The sequence below is a fragment of the Olea europaea genome, unplaced genomic scaffold (assembly GCF_002742605.1).
Source record: "Olea europaea var. sylvestris unplaced genomic scaffold, O_europaea_v1 scaffold2243, whole genome shotgun sequence".
NCBI classification, from domain to species: domain Eukaryota; kingdom Viridiplantae; phylum Streptophyta; class Magnoliopsida; order Lamiales; family Oleaceae; genus Olea; species Olea europaea.
In genome coordinates this window covers 20,875-34,152 of record NW_019240475.1, presented here as the reverse complement: position 1 = coordinate 34,152, position 13,278 = coordinate 20,875, and the positions used below count along the sequence as shown (strand labels likewise).

The window sequence follows — 13,278 nt, the reverse complement described above, 5'->3', positions numbered from 1 at the left end:
AGGAGCCAGGAATACGTAAGGAAAGAGATGAGTTCAAATTTTATTTTATTTATTTTTTTTTTTTTGGGTTTCACTTTGGGCTGATGAACTGATGAAGGATGATCACTGATCACAAAATGGTCCTTGGACATTATTTGGGCCTTTTTTTGTTTTACAAAATTAGGCCCAATTTTGCATACAAATTACCAATAAATTACTACCCCAAATTCCCAATCCGAGTCCGGCAATCCCCAAATGAAGAATGGTCCAATTCCAAATAGTAAACTCCACCAAATTGAGTAATCGACTCTCAATTTCTCATTCCCAAATCCAAAAGTTAGAAAACCCTTTTCTTCCCTTCCTAAATCCGTTCAACCGCGCCTGCGCCGCCAGCCATTAGCCAAGTCCAAAAGCTCAATTTCTCATTCCCAAATCCAAAAGTTAGAAAACCCTTTTCTTCCCTTCCTAAATCCGTTCAACCGCGCTTGCGCCGCCAGCCATTAGCCAAGTCCAAAAGCTTAAAGCCAGTGTTTCTTCTTCTGCCGAGTTCGATTGCCGTTCCGGGGTTATGCGCCTGCTTCTGACTTCCTGTTTAGTCGTTCTGGTCAACAGACAGCAGGGAAGAAAATTCGGCTTTGCAAGTTCGCCTGGTGTGGTGAGTGGTTTCCGTTCTATTTCATAATTTTCATTGCTGTTTTTTTATTTTTTGCGTATTGTTTTTGACATTTTGTTCTATTTTGTTGGCTATTTCTAGTTGATTTGTTGAATAAATAATAATGAATGTTGTTAAACTTGTTATCTCATGCCTGTAGACTGTAAATTGTGTTAATTGTTAATTTGTTATTACTTATTAGTCTTATAAGTTATAAATTTGAGTTATGATTTATGTTTTGACAGTTTTGTGACTTGTGACTTGTGAGTTATTATGGAGAATTGTTGTTATTTATGATAAGTAATTTATACTTTATGAGACATGAGTTATGATTATTGATTTGGGAATTTATGTTTAGGAAATTAGGATAAGTAAATTTTTATTTTTAGTATTTTGGGTTGTATTGAAGTATATTTTCACATATATATAATTTTGTCGCTTTAGTTCTTTTACATATATATATTGAATAACTTTTAATATTATTTAATCAAATTTTAAATAAGGGTCGGACTATTACGATCGTTGATTGTCGACGGTCAACGATCAATCTTCGCCCTAGCTGGACTTCGATCCTGGATTCGCCCGAGTGTGGGAAGTCAGCCTCGAGTCCTCAAATTTACAAAAATAATGTGCCGGCTGGAAGTTATTTTCCCATGGGGATTTCGGCATCAAAGCCATCTTCCAATTTAAAGAAGGTCTTCATTTGTTGATTCTTCATACTTTGCTTCACAAAATAGGACGAATCTGATCAAAGACGTAGATCCCTTTCATTCACACTACATGCTCCAACCAGTGCCTAATGGAAGAAATAGATTACCTTTTCGTGTAGAGTGCCTCATGGGGTGTTGAAGATTTCCAGTAGTGCCGACGGGGATTACCTTCAGCCAACGGGTTGTGGTGGTGGTGATTGTCCAGTGAAGGCAATGGGGATTTTGATTTTGGGGTGCAATGAGGTGGGGTGGGGGTGGGAATGGTTAGAAGAGTGGGGATTGGGGGATGAAGATGACTTTTGTTTTCCTTTTCCTTTTTAATTATTTTATATGATAAAATTATAAAGCTATCATTTTACCCTTCACTTAATTAGTTAAAAAAGTCAGATTTTATTTTGGTAGTCAACTAATGACATTTTGAATGGAAACCATCCAAAAAGGTCTCACATGCAACAGTTGAAAATATTAGGGGTGACGACTGCAATAATTGAAATGTTTGAGAAAAGCCTGCAAGTGTTTCAAAGATTGAGAGCTTTTGCTGCAATTATCCCTTAAAAAATGAGGAAATTAAAAAAAAAAAAAGAAGCATCCGTGTACAAGAACAAAACAGGTTAAGGAAACAAGAAACATATCAATCAGGAACCCAGTTAGAAACGAAAGAATTGGGATATGCATTGCCGACAATTGAGAGGCTGGCATTAAAGATTTGAAATGGTCTTTCTATTCTTTATTACTGATCTTTTAAAAATTAAACGCCGCCTTTCAATATTATATGTCACAAGTACCAACTCCTTTATTATCGTTTAGTTCGATTTCATTGTAATCTAGTTTCTTTATTGATGGTAGTTTAGTATATTTCATACGTTAGAATTTTGCACTTGATTACCTTGTTTGTAGCCCCACTGTCATAATATGATTGTATCTTGTTCATCACGAGCATCCACTACCTGCACGAACATTCCACGTCCACCACATGAAACTTCACTTTGCATCCAGCTGATTGACGAGTACTCTTTTCACTTTTATCTTTTGTCCACATTCTTCGCACCACCAAATAACTCAGAATTCTAACAGATTATATGATGTTGATAACTAAAAATGGCATGAAACTTTAGATTAACTTAGGGAATTTTTCGTCGAATAATTGTGTAATATTTGCTGGGATTTTATGTAATAATTATGTAATTTGCAAGAATTCTAGTATAAGTCGTGTTGAGAGATTTCAACAGCGTGGCCCTTGTCAATGAGCTTTTGGCCCTATGTATAGACCACCAAATTGGAGCTTGTCGCCCTAATTATGTAATTGTAAAATGTTTGATCTACGCTTGTGTGCCATTGCCTTTTTTCGAAAGGATTTAATTGGCTGAGGAATTTGATGGCGAGATCATTATGATGCATAGGCGTAGCACTGCATCTTAGGCCATCATTATTTCTTTTTGATTGATTTTTGCGGATAATGATGCCATCCAAGGGGAACACTTTTTCAGCAACGTTATATGATTAGGTTTCTAGATTACATCTTCCGTGATGACCTCTATGGTGTGCCTTAGTTGGCCTTTTGCGCTATCATGTTTGATTTTGAGAAAGACTCCTTTGACCATATTAAAGTGGACCCTCAATTGATATGGTGTGAATTTTCACATCGACGCCAATATATGCCAAATTTGGAGGTCAAAATGAATAAATTTTTTGATCTCTGGAATCAATCTTTCTTCTCAGAAAAAGAAAATTAAGTTCAAATAAGAGAATAATGTGACATTAAAAAGTCCTCTTGGGACCTTGATAGTGAATATTGATAACCAAAATCCTTTCTTCCCTCCACTGCTTGCATTGAACCCTATCCCTCACCAACGTAAAAATGTTCTGATTGGGTCCTTTGCTACATTACTAAATTCCATCATTAGACATTTTTCTTCCACCAGCTATATATTTTCAGAACTCAGTTATTCTCTTGTACATGGAATTTTGTACAGGGTGTATTCCGATGCTGCGCTGGCAGTACTTATATGGTTGCCTTTATTTATTTATTTTTATTTTGGCTAACTTTTAATGTGAAAATGCCAAGTGTGCCCTATAAATTCCTTGTATAGTTTTTCCTTGTACACAGCAGGGTCAAAATGACGGTTAATTGAAGTTGTCGTTTCTTGAATCACACCATAGAGAAAACCCAATGCTTCAAGTAGAACCTGTTGGCATTTAAATTTATCATTCACAAAGATTTATCCGATGCTTCAGATATTTCATGGCATTGTTCATTGACCAAAACTGATGGACGTGCTAAGAAAAACTCGGCGGTTCCTCATTATAATTTTTCAAATAAATTCCAACTCCAAAGTAGGAAAATACAAGAAACCCACCACACAATATATTCTAACTTCTGGCATTTCACTGATGCAACATAATACAGAAAAATGCAGTTCACCGAAGCATAAATGCTTTGATTAAAAGTTCTTATCTTTCAAGTTTGAGAACATAAGTCTATTTTACAAACTAAAGTTACAGATCTCATCCCTGAGAATCTTGAAGGCACATCGCCATAATAACTGCGGGAAAAGATTAAAAACACGGATCAATCAAGAAAAACTTTGATATCAATGCCACTATCAATGAGGGACTGAAAAACTGCTCTAATTTTTCCTCCGAACTTGTCTCTCTCTCTAGGAGTATAAGAAGATGTGCGCACATCTGCTTCTCTTGCTCTATCAGCCAAAATTCGGCCCACGGGCTGAACATGTAGGTACATCAGATTGTGATGTAAGTACTGGCTTGATATCTTTGGAGTCGGTACTAGCGACTGCAACCTGCTTGCTCGTTACTGTGTGTGATTGAGGTGGAAACAAAGCGCTTTGATACGAAGACATCAAGAGTAAATGGCTCCATGTAAGCTACAGTACGTTGCTTAAAGGATACATGCTTGTTCGGATTTTTTGACTTTTTCTCCTTCTGGTAAGTATACGGTCTGCTGTTGTCATCATCAAGAAAATCTTCCACCCCAAAAATGCTTCTTGGAGGAAAATTAGACTGTTAAAATATAAAGAAACGCATATGAACATAAAAAAACTTTCAAACCTTAAAGAGAACTCCAAACGCAAACAGATGCATGTTCCATTGCTATTGCAAGGCACTTTTTAAATTCAAAATTCAAAGCTTTAGTAGATTTTTAAGTTTGGGTACATCAAGCTTCCAATAACTTTCCACTTTTTTTCTAGAGAAATAAACAAGCAGCTCTGACATGGGTTCTTAAGGGAAACAGCTAACTTCTGCTGAACTCATAATAGGAGGGTAGGACTCAAGCTTTATATTTGAGCATGTTAAAAATGTGGATGCATATAATTAAGATGTTCTATTATAGAATTTCCTTTTACTAACACTCCAAGGCCTAAATGCACATCGCTTTAAATGAAGGTAGACTCTATCAAGGCCCATATATCGTTCAAAACAGCCATTTCCTCAAATCAATCTTGTTTAGGGTACTTCCCTTCGTTGAGACGTGCTTCTGTCTACTCTATTCTAATTTCTACGAACAAGACGACGGGGAAGACGAACAAACAAGTGCAAAAGGTTTGAAGAATTGGCCATACTCTCAACCCAAAAAATTCCCTAACCGTCAGTGTGAATTTTCTGCCATATTGACTTAACCGGCAATTTCTCGACTCTCAGGTGTCGTTTTTCTGTTTCATTCTTTTACGTATTTATTTTTGCCACATTTTGATTGATTGTATCACTTATTACAAGAAATTTCGTGATTTTGTAATTAGGGTTTTGGCGGTTGGGACTATGAAGCAAGTTTGTGAATAATTATGTCTGTCTGTCTGTCTGTCTATTGCTTCTTGTTTGGGTTCGAGCTGAAGCTCTTTCAATTTGATTGGTTTTCCCGGGGTCTGTTTCGGTTATTAAGTGAGTTTATAGGAAAATCAGATAGATTGTTTTTCAGGAAATGTGGTTTTGATGGGAATTTGTGTTCAAATATTTCATCTTGCAAATGTGGGCTATCAAAATGCTTGAAGAATTCTAATGGACCGCCTTTACTTGTAACTTACTAAAAAGACCCAATTGCTCCCAAAACCCCAAAAGGAAATCTATAAATAGGTCTGCCTAGAAGAAAAAAGGGATGCAAATTTTAATATCTTTATCTAAATAGCATTTTTTTGTCTTGTTCCTTACTGAGCATCAGGTACAGAGAGAATAGGAGGAGAAAATCCAGGTTAGTTTAAAGAAATTTGTTGATCATAAATCTGTTATTAACAATAATTAATAATTTCTACTTCAGTAATTTCTTTGCATTTATTTCAGTCTACTAATCTGCTTCTGCGGCTCTTTGTTTGAATATGTTTTATTGTTAGATTATTTAATGTTTGCATGTCAGTTCGATTGAGTTAATTTGGGGGATATTTAGTTGGTTGCTTTGTTGTTTATATATGTCGTCACTTCAATTGAGTTAATTCGTGTTCATGTTCAGTGTTTGGGCCTTTCCCTGTTGGTAAAATTGAGTAGAACTGCATTGCTTTGTCGGTTCAATTGCGCATATGGAAATGTGGTGATGCATTTTGGATTAATTATGACTCATATAATGACGTATGTTTATCAATTAAGCAGGTGCACATCAGTCGCGCCCTCACCGTAATAGTTTTCTTGTTCCACCGCTGTATGTGTGTGAATTCCTCTCCAATGCTTTGCTACAGTAGTTTAATTGATGATCATATTATCTAAACCCACTATAATGGATTTGGAGTTAGTTTCAACTGAATAAGTGTTCAATCATAAACAAGTGATCAGAAATAGAAGAACTTGTCTAACCTAATCTTACATTCTACCTATTCTATCAGATGCTCCAAAAAAAGATGCATTCAGTATTATGCTTCCAATACTTTGCCGAATCAAATGTTATGTGCATAGGTGTGTGTGGGTGAACTTATGAAGCTTGAAATTCTCATATTTATGAGAGTGAATTTAAGTTTCAACTGATGGATATACTCTTTATCTGGTAATGTTATTAGGAGTTTTGAGTACGCGTTACAATGCTGAGGCTTTTGAGTTGCAAGTTATGGGAACGTGTGAATGGAGGAATTAATATCGGACCATTATCATGTGCACAATCAAGTGGTTTTCACAGTTCTCAGGTATGCATAGGATATTCTCATAACCAATTCTATCTAGTCAAATTACTTTTTTGAATAGATTTGTATGTGTGTTTGCTCGCAAGCTGATTTTATATGAATAATCGACTTTTTCCTTTTCTGTTAAGAGATGGGAATTTATTCCTCCTTGAAGAATATGCCAGATTAAGGTTTCATCTTCAGGTTTTACCCATTTAATGTTATCTACCTGTATCTTTTGTAATCATCACTTATCTCAACGCACTGTCTAGTTATATAAAATCACAAAATTATCACTATCTTCCTGTAAAGTAAAGAGAGAGAGAGAGACAGGACACTGGAATGCTAAAATCACTTTTAAATCATAAAAACTCAGTATTTTTTCCTGGTGCTAAACATGTATCCTTGAATTGCTTCATTGATACAGAAACTTTTTAGTCGAAATTTTGGGTTACTCATTCATTAAGTTATTGCTTCAACATTTTGGGTGCTTTGTGTAGAAATAGATAAGTAATAAATGGCTATTGCAATTGCACAGAGTGACAAACATTATCCTGCATCCATGGTAGCTGTCAAATCAACAATTGGGATAAGTATTGCTTGAGAAGTGTGCTAAATCTAGAGATGAAAATAGAAATTGAGTTTTTCTTATTTATGCAAGTAATAATTTTCTAGCGGTGGAATAGCTTATTCAATGATTTCTTGTTGCCATTGTTGTTTGAGTTCTATTTCATCTGGCCACCAGGAAGGGTTTCTAGGTTTATCTGGTAGATATAAAATAAACAAGGCAAAAGTGGGTGAACTTTTTGATGTATCAGCAATCGTGTATGAAGTCATTTATTAGCCTGATTTCATAGGTCAACATGGAGTCTTTGAGAATCTAGCCTCAGAGGTAAGGTTAGCGAAGTCTAAACTTACATTTTCCTGCAACCATGGGAACCACTACTTCCAATGCAAAGGCATCAATTGAACTTATTAAGAGAGATCCTATGAAGTATGCTTGTAAAAACAAGAAAGAAAGAAGAATCTTTGCCTGTTGCGCTTTCAAGAGCAGTATCACCCTTCAACCTGCATGATGTTGAAGTGACTAAGATTTGTTTTGGCGTTTCTTTCAAGCTGAAAGAAATTATATTGTTATATAGTCTCTTAGAGTCTATTTTCATTTAAAGCAACGTGTGTTTAAGCCTTGGAGTGTTAGTAAAAGGAACTTCTATAATAGAACATATTAATTATATGCATCCACATTTTTAGCATGCTCAAATATGAAGCTTGAGTCCTGCTCTCCTAATATGAGTTCAGCAAAAGTTAGCTGTTTCCTTTTAAGAACCCTGTCAGAGCTGCCTGTTTATTTCTCTAGAATAAAAAATGGAAAGTTATTGGAAGCTTGATGTTCCCAAACTTAAAAAATCTATTGAAGCTTTGAATTTTGAATTTGAAAAGTGCCTTGCAATAGCAATAAAACATGCATCTGTTTGTGTTTGGAGTTCGATATAAGATTCGAAAGTTTTTTATGTTCACATGCATTTCGTTATATTTTAACAGTCTTATTTTGCTCCAAGAAGCTTTTTTGGGGTGGAAGATTTTCTTGATGATGACAACAGCAGACCATACACTTACCAGAAGGAGAAAAAGTCAAAAAATCCGAACAAGCATGTATCCTTTAAGCAACGTACTGTAGCTTACATGGAGCCATTCACTCTTGATGTCTTCATATCAAAGCGCTTTGTTTCCGCCTCAATCACGCACAGGGTAACAAGCAAGCAGGTTGCAGTCGCTGGTACTAACTCCAAAGATATCAAGGCAGTACTCAAATCACGATCTGACATACCTGCATGTTTGGCTGTGGGTCGAATTTTGGCTGATAGAGCAAGAGAAGCAGACGTGTACACAGCTTCTTATACTCCTAGAGAGAGAGACAAGTTTGAAGGAAAAATTAGAGCAGTTGTTCAGTCCCTCATTGATAGTGGCATAGATATCAAAGTTTTTCTTGATTGATCCTTGTTTTAGTCTTTTCCCGCAGTTTTTATGGCGATGTGCCTTCAAGATTCTTAGGGGCAAGATCTGTGACTTTAGTTTGTGAAACAGACTTATGTTTTCAAACTTGAAAGGTAAGAACTTTTCATCAAAGCATTTATGCTTCAATGAACTGAATTTTTTTGTATTAGGTCGCATCAATAAAATGCCAGAAATTAGAATATATTGTGTGGAGGGTTTCTTCTATTTTCCTACTTTAGAGTTGCAATTTATTTGAAAAATTATAATGAGGAACTGCCGAGTTTTTCTTAGCACCTCGATCAGTTTTGGTCGATGAACAATGCAATGAAATATGTGAAGCATTGGATAAATCTTTGTGAATGATGAATTTAAATGCCAATAGGTGTTCTACTTGAAGCATTAGATTGTCTCTCTGGTGTGATTCAATAAACGCAATCTTCAATCAATTGATTTCTAACCCTGCTGTGGATAGGGAAAAACTGTACAAGGAATTTATAGGGCACACTGGACATTTTTACATTAGAAGTTGGCCAAAATAACAATAAAAATAAAAATACAAAAATAGATAAATAAAGGCAACCATATAAGTGCTGTCAACGCAGTATTGACATGCACCCTGTACAAAATTCCCTGTACAAGGGGAATGACCGAACTCTGAAAATGTATAGTTGGTGGAAGAAAAAAGGATAATAATGGAATATAATAATGTAGCAAAATGTAGAAAGTAAAACTTATCGACTGATTGAATCTCGTGATAGCATGATAACTTAAAGTGAAATTGCCTACCGTTAACTATTATAACCTCCGTAGACAATTACTTGTAGATACAACAATCAAACATATAACTCATACAACAATCATAAATAGTTTCAGAATTCTGAAGTGTACTCTAACAAATAGATATAATTGTAAAACTTGAGTATGAAAAATTACAGAATATGAAATTGATAATTTCGTTTTTTTTAATGTCTCTTTTCCAAAACTAAATGTGTGTTTATATGGGCAGAATAAATATAACTACCTCCACCATATCCATAATTGGTTGCAGTTTAAATGTGTTGTGGAAAATGGGTAGTTGAAAAACGATCATATTATATTGGTTAGTTTGACCCATTAAATAATTCTAAAAATGATTAAAATAAATAAAAAATTATTATTTTAATCAAAGAAGCCCAAGCTCCCAAGGCTCAATCAAAGACTTTTTAATTATTGGGTGGGATGTAACCCTAACCCCCGACATCCCAGACTAATTATACATAAGAGTTTTGTAGGGATTGTTTGCTATAACTAAAAACCTCGTCCGCTTCTTTGAAATGGTTTAATTGGAACTTTAAGTTGCTCATTGAATTGGTTAATACTGAAGGTGCTCAAACTGGAAGTAGATTTTCTCTTGTGCAGAAATCTAGTTTAATATCCGGCAATGAACAACTTACCTAAAGGTTACTCTTTAAGTGGTACATGGTTAGTCCTTGAATTTCCTTGAGTTTCAAGACTGATTTAAGAGTAGCTTCTGCAACAGAAGGAATCATATTGATAATTGAATATAGTAGCACTTTATTCTAGAAATGAACAAATGCCGCACTTTCCACCAATTGGGTATTTCATCTAAATTAGTTATTTCTTTTACATATAATATTTATTGTATAAATATCTAACAATCCCCCCACATGAAATAAGTAAGATAAATATAAATATTAATCTGGATTATGGTAGAAATCACGTAGGCTTCGGTGTCTATCAACTTGAACATTGACTTTGTATATTCTATCGAGTTTGCTTACTGTTTATTTTCACTGTTGAGGGAATCGTACCTTAACCTTAAAAGTACCTTTTGATGTCGTTTGATCCAGAATTTTTTAATTATAAAAAAGAAACATAGAATCCAGTAGCATAACAAAAATAAAATAACACCTTTCAACTCAGTTTATGCATACGAATGATGTTTGAGGTGGTCCTTCTCCCTTGATGAGTAAGACGAGCTGTGGTATTCTTGATTTGGTAAAACAAGACAATTTGCTTATTTAATAACTCAATTTTAATAAAAAAAAATATCAAATAAATAATGAAATATTTATAAACTTACCTCGAGAAGAGTGACATTTTGATTTCTTAAAACGTCCTGCATAAGGTTATCAGAAAGGCAATTCAATATGGTATAAACAAAGAAGTGCAATCGAAAAATACAATGCAAGAAGAGTTATATCATCAAGAGTCCATGAACTGACCAGAGTCTTTTCCTTTGTCCCTTGAACGGTGTCCCATTTCCTTGACTTTATCTCTGTCCCTTCACTATTCTCGCGTCCTCGTTCTCTTTCAAATTCTCACCCTCTATCATGATCTCTGCTCTTTGTTCTTTCTTTCTCCCTATCGCTGTCTTTGTCCCTTCCCTTGTTGCTTTCACCATCAACCTTTGTTCAATGATCAGACATCAATTTAGACTCTAGATCTCCTCTCGACTCTTCCCTAGTGGGCATGCTTTTAGAGTCATTGGCACTCTTCAACTCCTCCATCTTGTCAAGAGCAGCTTTTACTAGTACATCCTTACCCACTTCCTGAGTTGCAGCTGAAAAGGACCCTTTTGCAGTACTATCTTCATTTGCAGTTGGTCCAGTCGGGGAACCATCCTAAACAAAAACAAAGGGCAAAAAGAGTTAAAACTTACCTAGATATTCCTGTCAGAAGCAAGTCAATTATTCCAGATTTCTTTAAAATACACTAATAATTAAGTAAAATGATGAATTATTCCCCATCGTCAACTCAATTTTGTCCTGGCAATTTGATTGGCACTTGGCTATACAATAGAAGCATAAAGCAAACAGGAATAACAAATTGGGGTTACACATCAAACTGAAACAATTTGGTTAAAGCATGTGTTTACCTTGGCAACAGACTCATGTGGTGAATCCCATGATCGATTAGATGTTGCAAATGAACATCGTTCCTTGCTTACAGGTATATATTTTGCCTTTGGAAGGGTGTATAGGTGGGTCGGAACTCTACAAACCTCATCTATACCAGACTTATCAGCATCAAATGCTTTCCACCATGGAGGATTCTCTAGCAGTGGCACTTGAAATCTTCGGGCTGTAGCATATATATCACCACATGCCACAACTTCACTCTTGAACCTAACACACAAAGTTGTGCGCAAGCTATTCATCAGATAATATAAGGATCATTACAACTTATTAGAAGACTTTGAGGACAAGAGCAGTGTTCACGAGTGCATAAGAAAGAAATACCAACCAAATATATCAGATCATCAAACTGATATAAGGAAAGCAGAAGATCCATGGTCAAGCTAATGTACATTCAATTCGATGCTACTAATCTTCATGCTAGGTTAGCTTCTTAAACTAAACAGATGGTGAAGATCCTTAAGCTTGTAGCAAAGTAAAAATTGCAAATGCAAGATTCCAAATATTGAACTCCATCTGGTGGAACATTTAAAGAAATTGTTTCGAATAGAGACAAATGAGAACTAAATCCATCAAGAAGTTGAAATTTACATGTAAGTTGCCTTACTACAATTCTATCATGAATGGATATAAAGAGATTTCACTATGCATAGAAGTATGTGAACCAAATACTCAATAGCTCCACAACAAACTATGCTTATTTAGATTTGAGCCTCGCTACATGATCTTTTTTGCCACTCTTCAGTTCATACTACATCCATTGAGACATTCTAGATAAATATATTTTTAACGACGACACAGACCATATACCTTTAGTGTATTGTCCCATTGGGTTTTGATAGCTGTCATCATAATCCCCTTGGACTAATTAAGTGCTACTATTTGATTTTCCACCAAAATTTAGGAGGGTGATGGGTCCAGTTGAACAATTCTTAGACATCCATGATCTGCAATATTACAATTTCACGAACCTTTCTATATCAACTATAATGCATGCTAAACGCATTATTCATAGAAATCTAAGTACAGTCTACGTGTTTGCACGCATAATTTTTTTCCTAGCTCCAAAAATTTACCTATCATTTGCAAGATTCCAAGCTTCTTGCCTTAGTTTTGGAGGAGTTCCAAGAGTAGCAAGATAATTCGACATAAACTTACGAGGATGCTCAACATGGCAGATGAAACTCATTCCTTTCAAAAGATGTCTCTCTGTTCTGATCAAATTTGCCTTCAAATTTACATATTTCTACTGGCAAACAATTCAATATTTACAAAATATATGACTAAAATTAAATAAGAAAGCAGATATAATTATATATCCCTACTATGTAAAAAGGAGAATGTAAAGTTACTGTAGAAAGCAACAGTCACTTGTTGCATTTTGTCTCACTGTAGCAATTTTTTTTTTCAAGTGGGGGAGCAAAAACGACGCCGTTTGTATTAGTATATATTTTATTATACAATGTACCTTTAAATTTACTGCAGCACGCAACTTTCCATGCCTCCCATCAAATCGCATAAACATGAGAAAAAATTCAATTTTATGTAAAAAAATATTAAAAAATAAAAATACTACTAATAATAATAAGATAAAAATATATTGCTAGAACTTACAGATTTATTAATAGAAAAAAATTGCTGAGTAAAAAAAATTTATAATTGTAAAAGCTACTTATATATATATATTATATAACTAAAAATATCAACTTAAAGTTTTAAGTATATTTGAGTTATTGAAAATTTGTTTCAAGTTATTTAAAAGTAAATAAAAAAAATTTATAATTGTAAAAACTACTTATATTATAAGTAAAAAAAAATTAAATGAAAGTTTTAAGTATATTTCTAAAATGTAAAGAGTTAGTTACAAGTAAAAAGTTTGCTTCAAGTTATTTAAAAGTAAAAAATAAATAAATTATCATTGTAGTTAG

The 13,278-nt window shown here is 34.5% G+C and overlaps 2 protein-coding genes and 1 pseudogene across 7 annotated transcripts; 1 reads left to right on the top strand and 2 right to left on the bottom strand.

Moving 5' to 3' along the window:
- Nucleotides 1–227: 227 nt before the first annotated feature.
- Nucleotides 228–8,784, top strand: LOC111381056 (50S ribosomal protein L18-like). 6 transcript variants are annotated; one of them, XM_023004763.1, is made up of 4 exons: nt 228–634; nt 6,168–6,237; nt 6,339–6,461; nt 8,000–8,784. In XM_023004763.1, exons 3-4 carry the CDS (start codon nt 6,400–6,402, stop codon nt 8,430–8,432), a joined length of 495 nt encoding a protein of 164 aa, XP_022860531.1. In that variant the 5' UTR covers nt 228–634; nt 6,168–6,237; nt 6,339–6,399; the 3' UTR covers nt 8,433–8,784. The 6 variants fall into 6 exon arrangements, with proteins under 6 accessions (XP_022860531.1, XP_022860530.1, XP_022860527.1 ...); XM_023004760.1 differs by lacking the exons at nt 228–634; nt 6,168–6,237 and adding exons at nt 4,181–4,287; nt 4,747–5,001 and having other exon boundaries at nt 7,980–8,722; XM_023004762.1 differs by lacking the exon at nt 6,168–6,237 and having other exon boundaries at nt 236–638; nt 6,342–6,461; nt 7,980–8,784.
- Nucleotides 1,099–4,443, bottom strand: LOC111381053 (annotated as a pseudogene).
- Nucleotides 8,785–10,846: 2,062 nt separating the features above from the next.
- LOC111381052 (cyclin-L1-1-like) lies at nt 10,847–12,869 on the bottom strand. The gene is made up of 4 exons (XM_023004754.1): nt 12,819–12,869; nt 12,427–12,596; nt 11,311–11,584; nt 10,847–11,056 (listed from the first exon to the last, which is right to left on the bottom strand). Exons 1-4 carry the CDS (start codon nt 12,867–12,869, stop codon nt 10,847–10,849), a joined length of 705 nt encoding a protein of 234 aa, XP_022860522.1.
- Nucleotides 12,870–13,278: the final 409 nt, after the last annotated feature.